General features: G+C 51.7%; 1 protein-coding gene across 3 annotated transcripts in view; it reads left to right on the top strand.

Annotated features, from left to right (window-relative positions):
* CAMTA1 (calmodulin binding transcription activator 1) overlaps positions 1-17,887 on the top strand; it is a 314,118-nt gene that overhangs the window by 74,667 nt on the left and 221,564 nt on the right. For all 3 annotated transcript variants that reach the window (XM_050909538.1, XM_050909535.1, XM_050909537.1), the window contains exon 3: positions 725-792. In XM_050909538.1, the coding sequence (XP_050765495.1) occupies positions 725-792 (68 nt within the window). The remainder of the gene's footprint in view (positions 1-724; positions 793-17,887) is intronic.

Here is a 17,887-nt window from a genome sequence, read left to right as displayed (position 1 = left end):
TTAGGGACGGTCACTGGTCCGGCGCCTCCTCCGGCGGGGATCGCCCCGGTCTCTCCCGGGGCTGCTGACGACGCTCAGCCCGTCTGCGGTGTGGCCGCCCCACAGCCGCTCCGGGTTTGTACCAAGGAAATTGATGGGCGGCCATCCCGCGTTCGTCAGGCGTACGTACGAGCACCGTCGTGAATTATCTCGCCGGCGCCGATAATTTCCTGCAAACAAATCGGTTCTGATCTGGAAGTAATCGCCCGTATCATCCCTGCAAGTGGGAGCGATGACTTATGTTGATGTCACCCGCTGGCTTTTTATGGCAACGATTAATAATGCAGTAATTCTCTCTGCAGTGATGCTGTTCTATTTATAAATATTTAATTTAGCTTCCCGTGTCCGTGTTGTCGCTGCCCTCCCCTTTGCCTCCTGACGTAACGCCAGGCTCTCGGCGATGCGGCCGTCACCAAAGTTACCGGCAAATTGTCTGTGCTGGAAAACGTTAATGCCTTTCCTCGTTTGCATCTCTTCCTTACGGTGTGGAAGGCCGGCTTTGGTGGCGGGAACACGAACGTCGGCCGAGCGCGCTGTTTCAGTCCAAACCTGATTTACGCCGCAGCCCTAACCCAGGGCTGGCGGCTGCTCGTCTCTGCTATAAAACTTCTCTGTTGTAAAACTTTCCAGTTTCCAACACAGCCATGCAAATAACTCTTTTTCTCTTTCTGCGTTTCTCTTTCAGGAAATTGCAGCTTATTTAATAACGTTTGAAAAGCACGAAGAATGGCTAACAACTTCCCCTAAAACAAGGTAACGTTGCTCATGCTTCAGCACATTGACTCATTCTCGCTGATGACTTGACTCGCTAATCGATGCGTTGGCCACCGAGTGAAAACTCCCAGTCATGCTTGATGGCTTGTGACACCAAACTCTCATTAATTGACTTAATAAGCATTTTATTGAATGAAATCAGATTGATTAAAAATGGAACAGCTGCAATCTTGACAGGTTAAAGTTTTAACTCGATTGCTCGGGATTTAATTGTATCCCTTCAGATGAATGGATTTGAAAGCCTTTGAGTGAGGTTGGAGGCTATTTATCTTGACAGTGCTCCCTACAGCCTCCGACTTGAAATAAAAAAGCGCAGAGCCCTCCTCTGTGCTCTGCCTGTTTAACATGCAGTCGCAGGGATTGTTTGCGTTTTGGTGTTTTTTCTTGCTGGGGTTAAGTGTTTGATGGCGAGGAGATCCCAAAAAGCCACATTAACAGACATGTTTGCAGTTTATTATTCAGTAAATGTCATGTCTTCTTCGCGCTGTCATAAATGTTTAACTCCTCCGCTCCCCTGGGAACCGATACGTGACGTTTCGCCTGCGGATGTTTTCCTGCCGTTTCGGCTGGGTTCAGGCTCGCAAAGTTTCCGTACGTCTCGCTAGCGCACAAAGCGACTCTTGCTTTCTAACGTTGCGGGGGTTTTTCTTTTTTTTTCTTTTTCCCAATCTATTGAGAAGGGCAGGGTTATTGGAGGGAGCCTGCTAGGACCAAGGTGGGAGAAAAGCCTTTTTTAGCATCCCGCATCCCATCGCCATCCGCTGCAGAGACCCAGTGCCGGAGGCGTCCCGGGCAGCTTGTGGCTGGGTTTGGCATTGCCTCCCTCTGTAACGAGCAGGGGCAGAAGCGATAGTGAGACGCAAGGACCGGTCTGGACGCTGACGAACAGTACAGATTAATTCCCCGGGTGTCTCGCAGCTCCCAGCCGAGGAGAGGACGGAGGTGGAGGGGGGCACTTCAGCGGCAGTCGGGGCACAGAGAGGACCTGCTTTCCGTGAAATACGGGGAAACAAGAGCTATGTAATTTTAGGGTTTGGGTTGTTTTTCCCCCCAGTCTCTTCTGTATTTTTTGTGGCATCTTTAAGTAACGCATTTGCTTGTTGTATTAAAATGTGTCTGTAATACCTGGAAAGGGAGGCGTTTGAAACCCGATTGCTTTCTCAAATGGTTCTCCAAGACCCGAAGCCGCTGTGGTGGCTGAAGGGCCCTTAGATGGGCCTTCCCCGCTGACGGCAGCTGAGGCTCTCACCTCGGCGAGTGCAGAAGTGCTTTGTTTCGCTCCCCTTCTTGGCTGCAGGACAACAGGTAATACGATAATATTAGAGAAGGCTTTCCTCTGACCTGGTAATCCAAGTTTCGGAATTAATGCGAAATAATTTCTTGCTGAACCTTTGCCAGATGAGCCTATTAAGTGGTCAGAAAAACATACTAACTAGTCTGGGTATACACGGTGTCATGAAAGATGCGAGATTATAAATGTTTTTGTAGCAGTGTCTTGTGATTTTAAGAGTTTGGTTTGCTAAAGGCAATGCCTGAAAATAATTTTCTGATTGCTGTTACAATACCTTCCTGCTGTGTGTTTACACTTGAAAGAATGGATGTCCCAGGAGAAGGAAAGTTGTGACGGCTGTTCAAGGACCTTCTTAACTCGTTGAGTTAGTTTTCTTTCTTTTTTTTTTTTTTTTTAAATATAAAAATTAATTGGAAGAGTTAAACGCTGAGTTCATACAATCAGAGCTCCCGGTATTACAGAATTAATGACATCGATTCGGCGCTGAACTGGAACACTCCCCGTTCTTTGTTTGCTGCTGTGGGTGCCACTAATTTCATCTCAGAAAATTAATAAAAATGAATTGCGCCACTGACACTTACGGAGTTTCTTAATCAGATGATGTATAGCGCGATTTGAGGAGTCGCTGCTAGGTGGACCGCTGCGGCGGACGCAGAGCGGCTGGACGATGCGCTGCGGGAGCCGGCGGCCGTGGGAGCTGTTGGCTGGTGGCGGACGTTGGCGATGGGGTTTCGGTGCAATCCGGTTCAGCTTCCCGCCGAGGAGCTGCGGCAGAGCCGGCTCAGCGTGGTGTGGCCTGCCAGGCGGCGGGCTTCAGAACTTCTCAGGTGACCGAGCTCATGCGGGTGGTGGCAGAAGAGGAAGAGTTCGTTTCGAGCCGTGCCTGCCATTTCTGAACGTCTTCATCTCTTTCTCATAAAGAGGTTCCCACGTTTGCCACGCGGTACCAGTCAGGTATTGCTTTGGTCACGGATGGAGGAGGAACCCTCTTATGATGCCCTTGTGGTGGCGTTAGAGGAGCTACGAGAAAGCTGTTAAAGGTCTCTAAAACGGCTTTGCTATGAAACTTCTTGTTGAATGACTCTAATTGATAAAATATGCTGATGTAAATATACCGGAATATTATTACAACCGTCTTTTGAGCGCTCCAGTTTATCAACAGAAATTAACAAGTACACCTCACAAGGCATCGACCTTGATGTTTCCTTGAAATGGTGTTTGGTTACTTGATAATGTGCCAGATAATCCGCAGCGGGTATTCCGCTCAGCAGGGTGAACTGGGGAAGCTTTCTGCTAATGCAGCAAGGCTGACGTCTCTGACATTTCCAAGTTTAAATGCAAATCGTGACGACCAAAAAAAAAATTACTTGACATTTGTGTATCGAGTAGAACTTAATTGTTATTTACATTGGAATTTCAATGACAAAGCCGACTTTCATAGTCCAAAAACGTTCTGCTAGATGAAGATACTCTGCTTGTCTGTTTCCAAGTGCCTTCTGTAATTATCCTTTTTAGAGTATTTTAAAAATACGCTTGAGCGATCCGATGTAGCTTCACCTGTGTTTCACAACTGAGGCTCTGGCAACCGAAAGGGCTTGGCCGTGCCCAGCAGCTGCAAGGATAGTTTTCCGGCTGGGAATGCAATCCGGATGCGCTTATGCCCCTTACTGCGTGGCATTTACATTTGTGCTGCACGTACAGCAAACCCAGAGGTTTTTGGGCGGGCGGGCGGCGGGTACCAAGCTCTTCTTTCCTTCCCCGCAAAGCCCGAAAGAGAAATGTTTCTCGGGAAGTGTTTCAGGAAGCCGACGCCGTGATAAGCCGTCACTCGTACTAATAGGCGAAGCGGCTGGGGAAGTTCCCAGATGCGGGTTTTTCAGCCCGGAAAGAGCCCAAATGCCGTTTGTAGGCAGTGAGACTTGGCAGTGATTAATATTTCTGCAACTAAAAAAGTTGGGTGGCAGCCTGCTCCTACAAATCAATAGCGATTTACATACGCTGTCGGTATGTATTTGGGGTAATTCAGTTTTACTTCTGCTACCTACTGGGTTATTTTTAGCATTTTAATTCCCCCCTCCTGGCTTCAGGAAAACAAGCGTCGCTCTTGGTGTAATAGGCAGGGACAGGAGGCTGGGCGGCGTTTCCCACTGATGAATCCCGACCTCATGAATCACAGAGTTGTCGGGACCCGGTTCCTAACAGCGGCAACAGCCACAAAAACCGGCTGAGCTCCGTTTGCACGGCTGGGTGGGAGCGGGAAGGGCTCGTCCCGCCGGGCAGAGCTCTTCCTCCGCTCGGGAGTGGGTGCGGGCTGCGGAGGGGCGATGCTTCACAGCCCCCGCAGCGAGCCGAGGCTTCGGCGAAGCTGGACCCAGCTCAGGTCCTAAGGACATGCCAAGGTAGGGAAAAGCAGAAAAATAAGTAACCCGGCTCGCTTTCGTCATAGACGTCGTGTCTTGGAGAGGACCATTCTACCAGTTATTCACCTCAACTTTTGCTGATGCTGGTCGCCAAAACAGGGGATGCAGATTACATTAGGCTGGTTAGAAATCACTTTTCCCGATTGAAAATGCACTCGCAACAATCGTTGTTTCCCTCTGTTACTTTTTTAGTGATTTTTGCTGGCTCCAGAGTTTTGAAATTTCCTGAGAAATTGGATTTGTTATGTTAAATGTGGGCTCGTGCCTAGGCTGGAGCGGAGGGTACCAGTCCGCAATGAGATTTCGAGGGAGCATGGCAGGAAAACCTAATACGATTATTGTTTCAGCAAAACTGCCTGGGGCGACGTAAAAGTGAGAAGAAACGCGCCCGTTGCCCCTGGAGAGCGTCGCTGCGTGCGGTGAGCCCTGCTCCGAGCCTGGCCCCCCCGGTGCCGGTGCCGGGGGGCAGGAGAGGGGCTGGAGCCGCTCTGGGGCAGGGATGGGGTCAGCGTCGGCCGATCCCTCTGACGTCGGGGCATCGCTGGGGAGGACCGACCCTGCTCCGCGGCGAGGACGGGATGAGTCCTGCCCCCGGAGCCTTGCCTTCGCCCTGTCCCGCTGCCCAGCGCCCGGGGAGCACGCCCCGTTCCTTACCTGTCCGGCGGTCCAGCTTAACGAACCTATTTCATCTTGGATATCTTTACTGGGGGCTTCTTAAAGATGAGTTAGGATCTTGCCGTATATTAATTTTGTATTAAATAATTAATAGTAAAATTAATCGAATTATTCAGTTTTCAGGTAAAAAATAGGGTCATAAATATTCATAACTTACTTTATTAAGGGAATTTCCATTTCCTATGTCATTAAAGTGAGATTAACTAAGGTTGGGTTTAAATGAAGATTGAAAACAATTGTGCTTTGGAATTAATTTAGTGCGTTAGGTCATTACCTTGGGCGGCGGCTCCCCGATGCGCTCCGTGCGGGAGCCGTCCTGCTGTGTGGGGCGGATGCTGCTGCCAGGACGTCCCGGCACCGGTGAAAGGAGCTGGAGGCTCCGCGTTGAGGGGAAGCTGGTGTGAGCTGGAGGTGGTGAAAAGGCGACCGCCCAGAGCTTGCGAACGAGGGCAAAAGTCCTGTCCCTCTCCCCTTCTGCTTGTCACAAATAGAAATGCTCTTGAAACCTTGTGTGGCGGGTTGACCCTGGCTGGATGCCAGGTGCCCACCAAAGCCGCTCTGTCACTCCCCCTCCTCAACTGGACAGGGGAGAGAAGATAAAACGAAAGGCTCGTGGGTCGAGATAAGGACAGGGAGATCACTCACCAATTACTGTCACGGGCAAAACAGACTCGACTTGGGGAAAAATTAGTTTAATTTATTGCTAGTCAAATCAGAGCAGGATAATGAGAAATAAAACCAAATCTTAAAACACCTTCCCCCCACCTCTCCCTTCTTCCCAGGCTTAACTTTACTCCTGATTCTCTCTACCTCCTCCCCCCCCGAGCGGCGCAGGGGGACGGGGAATGGGGGTTTGGGTCAGTTCATCACACGTTGTTTCTGCGGCTCCTTCCTCCTCAGGGGGAGGACTCCTCACACTCTTCCCCTGCTCCAGCGTGGGGCCCCTCCCACGGGAGACAGTCCTCCACAAACTTCTCCAACGCGAGTCCTTCCCACGGGCTGCAGTTCTTCACAAACTGCTCCAGCATGGGTGCCATCCACGGGGTGCAGTCCTTCAGGAACAGACTGCTCCAGCGTGGGTCCCCCGCGGGGTCACAAGCCCTGCCAGCAAACCTGCTCCAGCCTGGGCTCCTCTCTCCACGGGGCCACAGGTCCTGCCAGGAGCCTGCTCCAGCGCGGGCTTCCCACGGGGTCCCAGCCTCCTTCGGGCATCCCCCTGCTCCAGCGTGGGGTCCTCTCTCCACGGGCTGCAGGTGGATATCTGCTCCACCGTGGACCTCCATGGGCTGCCGGGGGACAGCCTGCCTCACCATGGTCTTCCCCATGGGCTGCAGGGGAATCTCTGCTCCGGCGCCTGGAGCACCTCCTCCCCCTCCTTCTTCACTGACCTGGGTGTCTGCGGAGTTGTTCCTCTCATCTTCTCACTCCGCTCTCTCTGGCTGCAACTGCAACTCCCCTGTAACTTCTTTTCCCTTTCTTAAATCTGTTATCCCAGAGGCGCTACCACTGTCACTGATGGGCTCGGCCTTGGCCAGCAGCGGGTCCGTCTTGGAACCCGCCGGCATTAACTTTATCGGACATGGGGGAAGCTTCTAGCAGCTTCTCACAGAAGCCGCCCCTGTAGCCCCCCCGCTACCAAAACCTTGCCACGCAAACCCAATACACCTTGTTTAGGCTTTCAAGGCACGTTTTAAAGGTCCTCGCTTTCTCACGTAGCTCGGACTCTCCACGGGATCCGGGGCCATCAACCTCACCCACGCACGGTGCCGAAATTCTGGGTTTTCTGCCTGTGTTGCTGGAAACTCTGTTTCCATGTTTGGGGTCGCGTATGACCTATTTTTCCTTCATCAAAGGCAGTGTGTGTGCTGTCAGCTCTTTCTGGCTTGGGATGCTGCTTGACATAATCCCTGCTAAATGTGGCACGTCTCTCTTTACACTTTAAAGATTTCATGACTCTCAACGCTTTCTTCTCGCTGCTCTCAGTATTTCCTACTCTTCCCCCCCCACTCCGAAGAGGATAAACAGTACAGAGATGGTTTTAAGAGGCATTGATTCATACAGATTTTTAGCCGCTGTGGTCCAGGGGTGTTGAGACGCCAATAAGTAATTCCTTTAACAGCTCACCCCCTTTGTTTTGACGTGACCTAACGGCAGACTCGCTGGGGGCCGTCAGGACGCCCTGGCCCAGATCAGTTGACGGTGTTCAAGTATTTCATGCAAACCCTTCCCATGACTGATCCCGCCTGGGCAGGAGGTGGAAGCTGGTGCTCCTGGAGAGATGGTTTCCCTTCGTATTTAACCGGCGGCTCAGGAGAGCTGCATCACTGCGAAAGATGGCACCGGCCAGCTTGGACAACTGGGGTGAGATGTCCGTATTTCCATTACGGACGGGATTCAGCTGGCATGGACGCTGAAGGTTGGCTCCTCCAGCCTGCTGATCTTTTTGCAGCCACCGTGCACCGTCACCGGGCTCCGACTTTGCCACCCATCAGCTGGGTGCGGTTTCAAAGATGCTGGCTCCGTAGCTGGTCCGTGCACGCGGACATCTTCTCCTGTTCCTGCTGCCCGGCTTTGTGGGGACGGCGGTGCTGGCGTGCGAAGGCTCCCACTCCTCTTCACGCAGAGTCAGGAGAGAGTCCTGCAGCGTTGCCCCTTGGAGAGGCAGAGAACCCTAGAAAACATGGAATCGTCAGAAAAAGCAATTATCTGATAATAAAGCGATTAAATTATTCAGCAAACTGCTGTCTGCCTTCAGCGAGGCTTGGTAAGCTTTTCCCGTCAATAGATAGGGCCAAGGAAAATACGTGGCGTTCGTTTTGGGACAAAAGTGGCATTCAAAATTTGGGCAGGCTCTGACTATTTCTAGATCAAACGTTAGGGGGGTGGGAGGATGCTCGGGGTTTCAGAGGCTGCTCGGTACGAGTGAGTCCCCCCACGTCGACCGTGCGATCCGGGTTTAACGGGCTGCGAGCCAAGTAAGAGAGGAGCTGCCTGGGCCCCGGTTAGAGCAGAAGAAAGGCGAGAGTGTGCAAGGAGAGATTTTGGGTTGGGGCTCCTGATGGCCAGAACCAGACCCACCAGACCATCCAGTCTTTTCATGCGTTTTACGCTTCCAGTCGAAGGCTGCCGAGAAGGATGGAGGGTTTAATTGCCGTCGCGGGACCACTTTGGATATGCCCTTCTCTACGTATTGCGTCGAGGCTGCAGAAGGGCCAGGAAAAGTGGTATTTGTTCATACTGTTTTAAACAGCAACAAAATTAAAGTCTTTGTCGCGTTTTAAAGGCTTTGCAACGTAATTTATATTCTGGTATGCTAATGAAGAAGCATCTTTTGTCCAGGAGGTGAGATATGCAAAAGTAACCTTTAAGTTGCTCATAATTAACCTTTAATGATATTATCTCATTTTTTCCAGCACATTCTCTGCATCAAAAACAACATACAGAAAGAGTGCCTGAGACTGCTTGTTGCGTCTTAATGGCTTGCAAATACCAGCTGATTAAAAATGAACTATTTATTGGGATTATTTATTGACAAAGTTTTTTCCCTCCAGGCAATCTGGCGCTGAAGTTGGAGCGCTGGGCTGGAGCCAGGCATCGCGGCTCTCCCCGCTCCCCCGTCCTTGGCCAGTAGCGATCGGGACGGCCAAGGTCGAGTGGAGAGGGGTGCGTTGTGTCCGGAGGGTGGGCGCTTCGCTTGCCAGACGGGGACAGCGTAGTGTTTGTGGCAGATACAGCACGATTTAAATTGCGCGTCGGCGCGTTAGCGAGCGTGGGCTAGAAATCTGGAACTGGGAGGAGGGTTGTTGCACCCCGTGTGTGTGAAGAGCAGCCGGGAGCCGTGCATCACGGAGGACCTGCTCTTCAGATTGGGAGAACACAAATTGATTTGTATAACAAACCGCGTTTGTCAGAAGATGAGGAGCTGACTACAGAGGCTGACTTTTTTTTTTTTCATTTTTTTTATTTTTGGCGCTGAATAACAGTGTTTGTAGGTAATGAGCAGACTTTTATCTTGCTGTGGCATGAGGAATAATTGGCTAACCTGGTAGCTGGCGTGCTTGGCAGGTGCACGTGCTGCTCGTGTGCACGCTGCTAGGCTTGTAGTGTCCTTTGATTTCTCTAAAGGGGTTGCGGTCTTCCTGGATATTTACAGAAATGTGAAATTAATCCTTTTTTCCCCTCCCACAAGGTTCTGTCCTTTGCACTAGGAGTTTCTATTTTCGTTTCTAGTGTACCTAAACAGCAAAAGGCTTCCTTTCTCCCGCTGCGAGGTGCTAACTTCAGCCTCCCGTCGTGCTTTCCTTTGTCTTCCCCTTCCCTCCGAGCTTTTGGAACAACGTCCTTTTGCAGTCGACGTGAACTGCTGCAGCTGAGGGATGTTCGTCACTGGTGGTGCAAGTGGCGGTGCAGGGTTTAATTATTGGACTAACGGGCAATGACTGCCTGCCGAGCCCGGGGCCGAGCTGCGTGCGCCTCGGTGCTGCGGGAGGGCTGCTCGGGCGAGGGTGCTGCTCGCCGCCGCCCGCTCTCCTTTCAGCTCAAAACTTGCGGCTCTTTCTCCGGTTCGTCTTCCCGGCCCCTTGCTCACTGCTCCGCGAGCTGCTGTAAATTCCCGAGGCCGATAATTCAGATTTGGTTTCCTGCAATTCGCCCTCCCCTTTTCTAAGGCATCGATTTCAAAGCCCCGCAGTCCTTGCTGGGGTTCTGCAATATCAACATGATAACGAAGCCAGTTTTGGCTGCCCTTCTCATCCTGTCACCGTCAGGTACCGAGGGACGTATTTTTCCGTTTCGCTGCTGCTGCTTTTCTGGGCTTCACCCACGGACTGCTACACCTGCGGTATTCCGTTTCCACGTGGCTTTACACATTTTCCTGTAGGTGTATGGTTGGTTTTCCAGGATCTGTACGTCCCCGTGCTTGCATTTAGAGGAGAATCTTGTGGGAGTCTCCTTGTGCGTAATGTAGCAACGGGGAGCGCAGCTCCGGCTTCCCGCGTCTGGTTATCTGCGCGGAGGCTGCTATGAAAATGCGCTGCTATTTCACCCGCCCGCCGCTCTGCAAGCGGCGGCGAGAAATGCTGGAGAAGGGCACGAACCTGCTCAGTCCACGCGTGGAGGAGTTGGTGGGTGAGCAATAAATACAAAGGCCGAGAGCCAGATACAGGGGCTAAGATTTTTTTTTTTTTCTTTTATTTCTTCCTAGTCCCGAGAAACACAAATTTACAGAAATCTGGCAAAGATGCTCCCGGAGTTGCACGTGGTTGGCATTCTTACTACGCGTACTGTAACAATACTTTAATATAATTACATTTTAAATCCCGTGTAGAATCTGGTGGGTAGGCAGATGTACCGGTATGTTAAACTTTATGTCACTTAAAAATGGTTTTCAAGTACGTCAGGGGGAGACCATCCAGCTGTAAAACGATCTGCTTTATGACGCTGCATCGCAGCTTTGGTCTTTTTGTTTTAATTAGAAATGTACCTTAAATCTCACACCCTCAGATAATTTCCACCATGCCTTTTCGTTTCCTGTAATTTCCTGACAGAACGTAAAACGACACGACTCTTCTGCCAGTTTTTGGTACGGTTTACAGGGGGAAAAAAGTTGGTTAATTAGGATAAATGCTTTCCTGTTTTCTTTAGCTGATTCGGTGCTGGATTTCCTTCTGTCCGGCTGGGTGCTCGGCGGGGCTGGGTGCTCGGCGGGGCTGGGTGCTCGGCAGGGCTGGGTGCTCGGCGGGGCTGGGTGCTCAGCGGGGCTGGCCCGAGCTCGCAGCTCCCGTGCGGATGTCTGGGGCTGCTGGCTGTGCTCGCACGAGAAAAAAACCCCTTCCCCTGGGCTGTGCTGTCTCCCGGCTGGGAGCGGAGAGAAAGGTCCTGCCGGAGTTTGCTGGAGCTGCTGCTGCTGTTTGCTGGGCGCAGGAGTGTTCGGTTTCCCACTCGTGAGGCGGCTGCTTTACCTACCCTTATTTTTCCGCATGAACGGACAGCGCAACCTCGTGAAGCACTCCTGGTCTGGGGGTGGTGCCGCCCGAAGGGGTGTTTCCAGTGCAACAAATAATAAAAGGGATTTTAGGAGCCGCTTTGCAGCCCGTGGGCAGGGTGGGCTCGTGTCGGGACCTGTGTCGGGACGGGCGCCGGCGTGCAGCCCCCGTGGGCTTTGCCTGCTGGTGCGGAGAGCTGCTCCTGGGCGCTTGCACCCGCCTGGCACACACAAGGCTGAAATAAGCTCTGCGTGCGTTTGCTCCGCCAATAAACCTGAACTGCTTGGCCAACGGCGGCCGTGCTCGATGTGGGATGGAGATCTCCAGCGCCGCGAAATAGGAGTCTGCTAAATCATTAACGGTGCCGTTTCTGAAATTAAATAAAAGGCCTCGTCCCGAGGCATCCCACACGACGATTCGCCGAGTTTTGCACCGTGATTTATGCTTGGCCGTAGGATTATTGTTTTCTATTGATTCTGAGGGAAATAAAGCAGCAGTAAAAGCCCATCACGAGCCTCCCGGTGCAACGTGAGAACTGGAAGCTTTCCTGCCAGAAATCCTGTTGTCTCCTTGGTGGTGACTCTTAAACTGCTAGCCCAACCAGTCTCAAAGCGAACATCGCCTCGCACTCCTCCTCCTCCTCTTTTTAGCGTCGCCCGGCTCGGTCCAGTGAGGATGCGCCCGGTGCTGCTGTCACCGCCTCGCTGGCCCCGATGCGTGGATGGGGTTTCAGGCACTTGGTTTTGGTCCGGCGATGCTGAAGAGGCTTCCCGGGATACCATGTAGCTGCCGGAGGCGATCCCTCCCCACCCTCCCCTGCCCCGCCTCTGTCGTGGTGTGAAATTAAAACTTTCTCTCCCACAGTTCAGGAATTCTTTCTAATTCTGAGAAATGAAGTTTTGCCTAAAAATGTCTCCGCTTACCTAGAAAGCACTGGTTCTTTCCGTCTTCTCCAGCGTGCTGTCATCCCGGGGCGTCTTGTTTGCTTGCTGCTCAGATGCCTGGCGCTTTTACAAAATGAACAGTAAAATCTATCGACTCTGGCAAAGCTGTTGTGCCTTTTCGCTGTAGAGCCAAAATGTGCCGGTGCATACCATTTGAATGGTTTTTTCCAGGCTAATTTAACAACGCCACGTGCAGCGTGAAGTTGCCGAACAACGTGGCTGTATTTTTAAAACAAGCAAGCGATGATGATTTCTTGCGCACTGATAGGAACAGCTCCTCCCAGGAGGGCCAGGTAACAGCTGGGTGCCGGTGCATGCACCGAATGGACCGTGTACGACTGCAGAGGTGTGTTTGTGGCTTCTTGCGATCAAAAATATAGACTTGGTGGATGTGATGAATCGCATACTCCTCCTCTGATGGGGCCAGGGACCGGTGGACCGTCGCACCTGGACCTTGGAGTGCTGCCGGCTGTTAACTTCCATCTCCATAGGTGAACCCCCCCATCGAGGCGTGCCCGCTGCAGGTTTTCAAGCAACAGGGAAGCGTTTAGGTGAGAGGCACCAGTGGATCCCGCAGGGATCCGTCCGGCTCCTCTCCCGGCAGGCAGGCAGCAGCATCCCTCCCTGTACTTTGTCGGAGCATGTGTGACTCCTGCTGCTGCCAGTGAGAGTGAATTGTGCCCGTAGTATTATTTCTGTATTTGTTTTATAAATGTCAATGATGAACTAAATTAAGATAAATAAGGCTTTTCCCTCTCGCTGTTTAATGTACAAAATTTTAATGAGACTAATAACATCTGCACTTGTTCCATCTTCTGGCTGCCTGGAAGATGGTTAGCAGGTCTGACAGCTCTCTGCTCGGCTTGTCTTCCAATAACGTTTAAAAAGGGAGGATTTTACAAATGTGGTACTAAGCCATTTGGTTTTGTCTATGCTTCATCTTACACCGGTGGGGAAGTTGAGGGAGTGATGCAGATGACAGAAGAACACCGTCTTTACAAGTGAAATCGTTGTATTGTTTTAAGCGCTGTTGTAAAACGCAAGCGATGGGCGAACGCGTCGCTTTGCATTGCAGCGATGGAGACGGGCAGAGGTGGGAGTAAAGCCTTAGGCATGGCGTCTTATCTGCAGCCTTCTCTTCTCCGTCTTCATGGGGATGCTTGTCCTGGGAAGGGGAGCCGTGGGCTCCCGTGGTTTCCCCTGGAGCAGCAGGGAGCCGGTGCTCACCCTGCCCGCCAGGCTCCGGCAGGTTACTGCCGCTGTCCTCTCCCTCCCTAGTCTGCGCGGTTTCTTTGTGGGTTTGAGGAGCAAAGCGGCGTACGGAGCGTCCCTGCGCCATCGCTTCGGTGCCCTCTGGAAGGTGACCATTCGTTTCGCAGCAGCTGAGCCTCTTGCGCAGCAAATGGGTCGCGCAGGGGAGATCTTCTTGCTGGATAAGCAATTAGCTAAAATAAACTACTCAAAGGACGAAATATGCAGGACTCTCGCTCTGTAACGAATGAATTAATTGACTTTGTTTGGTATTTGTGGGATGTTCCCTCTATTGTACTTAACTCTCTCTGGCTAAAAGGCTCCTGCGTTTCCTCCTGCTCTTTGCTGCCACAGTGAGCAAACAGGGTATTAGGAGTTGGTTTACACGGTTACGAGTAAAGGAAGTGAAGTGATAACTAAGAGAACCTTTGTACGTGTTCTTAAGAGAGACAAAACTACTTTCGTTAGCGTGTCCAGGAGCATCTGGTTGATTCGTTTATCTGGGGTGTCATCAGTTCTCCCCGCAGCCTCCCAAAGCTCGTCCAAAGCACCCTTCGCTAGAAACAAGCGTGGCAGCAGGGCGCGGGGTGGGGTCGCGATCCGCACGCTTTTGCCAAGGCTTTGGAAACACCGGTGCTTCAGCACGCCGGCTGAGCTGCCCCCGGGCCTGCAGCGTGGTCGGGAGTCAAAGCGGGCTGCTCCTGGGACGGGGACGGCCGTCTCTGCAGCGCTCCAGGGTGACAGTAACCCCGAGTATGTTTTAAAGGCTTTGTCAGGCTCTTTGGAAATGGCAGGATGCTATGAGCAGTGCGTTACCTGGAGTTATAACACAGAGCTGCACCGCGTGCTGCTGGAACAAGGATTACAGTTCTCTGGGCCCTCGGGTGTTCCGGTGACTCACGAAACAAGCTGGCCAAGTTGCCGGGTTTATTTACAATAAGCGTGTAACAGGATTTGCGAGCAGCTAAGAAAGGTTGAAACTGTTGGACCGGTTACCAAGAAAATATTTTGTGCGTAAGGGCGGATTCGGTTCACGGAATAACACGTTGTTCCAGCCGCCCACGCTAAGGTGAAACGCGGCCGAGAGTCAGGTTTTTTCACTGTCCTGCTTCTTATTTCTACTTTGCAGTATTCGGAGGGAAACTCCTAAAGCCAGCGATTCTGGCATCGTGGAGGAGAGAGAAATTGGCTGGGTGGCGAGCTGCCGACTTCTTAGTCATAGTTTATCTGGCTGCTGACTTCTCGCTCTCTGGTTTACTGGGGCGTTTGTTTATATACCGTACTGGTGCTGCGGGCTAGAAGGCTTTCATCGAGCGCTCAACAAGCGCAGGGCAGATGCGACAGCTCGTGAGCAGCCGCCACCGAGATGTCGCTTCTTCCCAGGTACCCACCAAGATCTTTGCTCCGGCATTTGGATCGGTTTGTTCCCATCGTAATCCGCTTGGCGTTTGGAAACATGGAAGAGCTGTGTTCAGAACAAAAGTTGGCATCCTAAATGTTCCGAATTCGGTTGTTCTAGGAACTTCTTGGGGGTCTGATTTGGAAAACTCCTCAGGAGGACGGTGTCCAGCACAGCATCCTCGGACATCAAGGGCACCCCCAGAGTCTTGAGAGAAGCCTATGATTTCTGGCCTTGGGATTGTTGTTTGGGTGGGGGTTTTTTTGTGGTTTGGGTTGTTTTTTTTTTTGAGAAAAGGGTGTATTTCTTATTTCTTACTTGTCCTGAGCTCTCCGGAGGCTGCCTTACCCTTCCTCAGCCGTCGGCAATAGCGGTGATGCCGCGGTGCCGCACGAACAGCCATGCGCAACCTTTTCCACTGGCTGGGGCTTTCATTCGTTTTGCATCCCGACCTTTCCACCTCATTGCCCCGACCTTGCTTCTATTTCTGGGAAGGGACGCGCATACAAACAAGAAATACAGATACTGGGCGCCAGCTGCAGCCGCCCGGCCGTGTGTCTCCCTGCTCAATGGCGTTTATAATCCCAGACCGCGTTAGAAGATCTAACCAGCTCTAAATTGTTCGGCCAACATTTTTTTGATAAATTGTGCCCTTTGATGAGAGTGCCAGTGAACAGTGGTCCATTGTTTTGTGCTCCGCTTTAAATTTAGGATATTAAAGATTTGGAGGGTTTTATAATCGCAGCTCCGCTTGCTTGCCCTGCCTCCTCCTCTCCCTCTGGTTTTACTCCCAGGCTTTTCTAAATGCTGCTCTGTTCGTTTTCTTCTTCTCTTCGATCCTCCCTCTCATCTCCTTGACTCCTGAATTTAAAAAAAAAGTCATTTCTAAAGCCTGCAGTGCCGTTGCACAGATCCCAGGTCTGAAGGGACCATTATATCTAATACGACTTCCTTTCTTCTGTCCACCTGCCTCTGCCGAAATCCCCAATACTGGAGGAGATTTCATAACCGGAGGCTGGTGCAGGCGGCTCACCTCTGGGGGCTGGCGTGAGCGCGACCGGGCTGCGATTGCGGCTGCCTCGGGCCGGGGAGCGGGAGGGGACGGGAGCGATGGGGAAACACAAGCGGCAGCCCCGGGGGATGCTGCGGGGTCCCGCCGAGGGCTGGGGGATTGTACCGGGGCTGGAGGTCTTGCTCCTCGCCAGCTAAGCCAGGAACTGTTTGAAGCGCTGGAAGAATTGCCGGAATTGGAAAAAAAATCCCAATGCACGTATTCTTGCCGTATTCTGCATTGTGTAACTTAAAAGAAACCGTGTTGCGACCTCTGCCTGCTCCTCTGACCCAGCAATTCGGGGAAGCCTCCTCTAAGCGTGAGGAACGAAACATGGCAGAGTTATCTTGGATCGCTGTTTGACCTGCCTGTCGTTTGCTTGAGCTTTCTGTGTGATCAGGCACACAGGAAAAAAGGATATATTCTTTAAAACGCAGAGGCCCCAGTTTCTCCGGCAGCCCTGTGCAGCGCTTTGGGAATCGGGGATGAGAGCTGTCGGCCGTTTATCCCGGGACCCGGGAGATGCAGGCGATGGACCTGGAGGTGTGCATGGCACAGAGCAGGATTTTGTCGGTCAGGCTTTCCTACCCTCGCCCTCATTGAATTCTTTTTTAGTTGCTTTTTTAGTCTTGTTGCCGTTGGGCTGAGGTCCTCCAGAGGTTTACGGTGCCACACTGGTCCCGTGGCCGCAGCCCGGCTGGGTCCCAGCAGGCCTGGGGGCACGACTGGCTTTGCTGGGCTCCAGGCTCCGCAGTGCCCTTCCCCTCTCTGATTTTATTTTATTCTTATATTTTTTCTTAAACCCTCATGTTGGTCTCTTGCAAGAAGATTTTTGCCAAGAGAAGCAGTCTGGAGGAGACCAAGGCCTGACCACCTCTTTTGGGGGGTTTCTCGTTGTTGTTGCTGTTCCCGTGGGAGCTCCGTCGGGTTAGAGAAGTGGTCGTTGCTTTTGTTGTGCTGCTCTCGGTGCTGCTCCCTGTTACGTTTCTGCTGAATGGCCTCGTGACATTCGAACTAACAAGCAAACGGTGCATTTTAGATTTTTTGTAACCTATTTTTAATGATTAATCCTGCTTCCTGCTGTTTAGGAGCCAGTAATGGCAATACAGTCTTTTGACAACTTTAAAAGAAGTCTCATCTGAAGTAAAAAACCCAACCCCCAAAACCCAACCCACACACAAAAACCCCCCAAACCCAAAACAAACAAAAAACCTCACTTGCTCTCAGGACTTTCTGAACTATCACCAAGTTTGCTTGAAGTAGTTCAGTCTCTCCACCTGCTCAGATGAAAGTAAAACTATCACGTACAAAGTATTATTACTTTTTTTATTATTGTTATTATTGTCTATCAAGTTAGCTCTTTCCTAAGCCGTGCTTCATCAGAGTTAAACCTGTCTCCTATTTCATCTCTGTTGCCTGATTCTGTGGGGATTATCGTTTCTCGCACCGTGGAGCGTTTTTGCTCCGAACCAAAGCTCTCCCCGTGCAGCAGATTGCCCTCGGATACCATGGGAATTATTTCTCAGCCCCTGTAAAAGCCCCGCTTCGTTAGCTCGGTGACTGGCTGGTAATTTGCAAAGTCACTTTCACAAGTTTTAATACGCTCTGGCTGAGAGTCCTGGTAATAAATGTATTAGATCTTAATCGTGTTGTGATTCCGTCAGAAGGGGGGGAAATTAGAGTGGGTAATTTGCTCCGACCTCGGGATAGGCGAGCGCCTATCAGAGATGGCGGGGGGAAAGCCCGCACCGCGGTGGAGGTGTTTCGGGTACCGTGCCGCATCTGGACATCGCTCCCTGCGAGCCTCGGGCACCGGCGTCGGGATGCCCGGGCTGCCGGTGACAAACCTCGAGGATTTTGCTGCGGCTGGCCTGGTGCGTGCATATCTATAGAAATTAAAAAGGATCGGGGATCCTTTCCTGCCTCTGCTCTCTCAGGTAGAAGCATGAGATGCTCCAGTAGTGTTTTAACAAGGGCTGCTTTCAAAAGCCCTCTCTCGTCTCCTCTGGGTTGTTAAAACCCCGTTAAACAAGGCAGGGTGCAGGATTATCGTCTTTGG

Source organism: Gymnogyps californianus, chromosome 21 (assembly GCF_018139145.2).
Source record: "Gymnogyps californianus isolate 813 chromosome 21, ASM1813914v2, whole genome shotgun sequence".
NCBI classification, from domain to species: domain Eukaryota; kingdom Metazoa; phylum Chordata; class Aves; order Accipitriformes; family Cathartidae; genus Gymnogyps; species Gymnogyps californianus.
The sequence above is the reverse complement of the archived record's forward strand: the minus strand, read 5'-3'. Positions and strand labels throughout refer to the sequence as shown.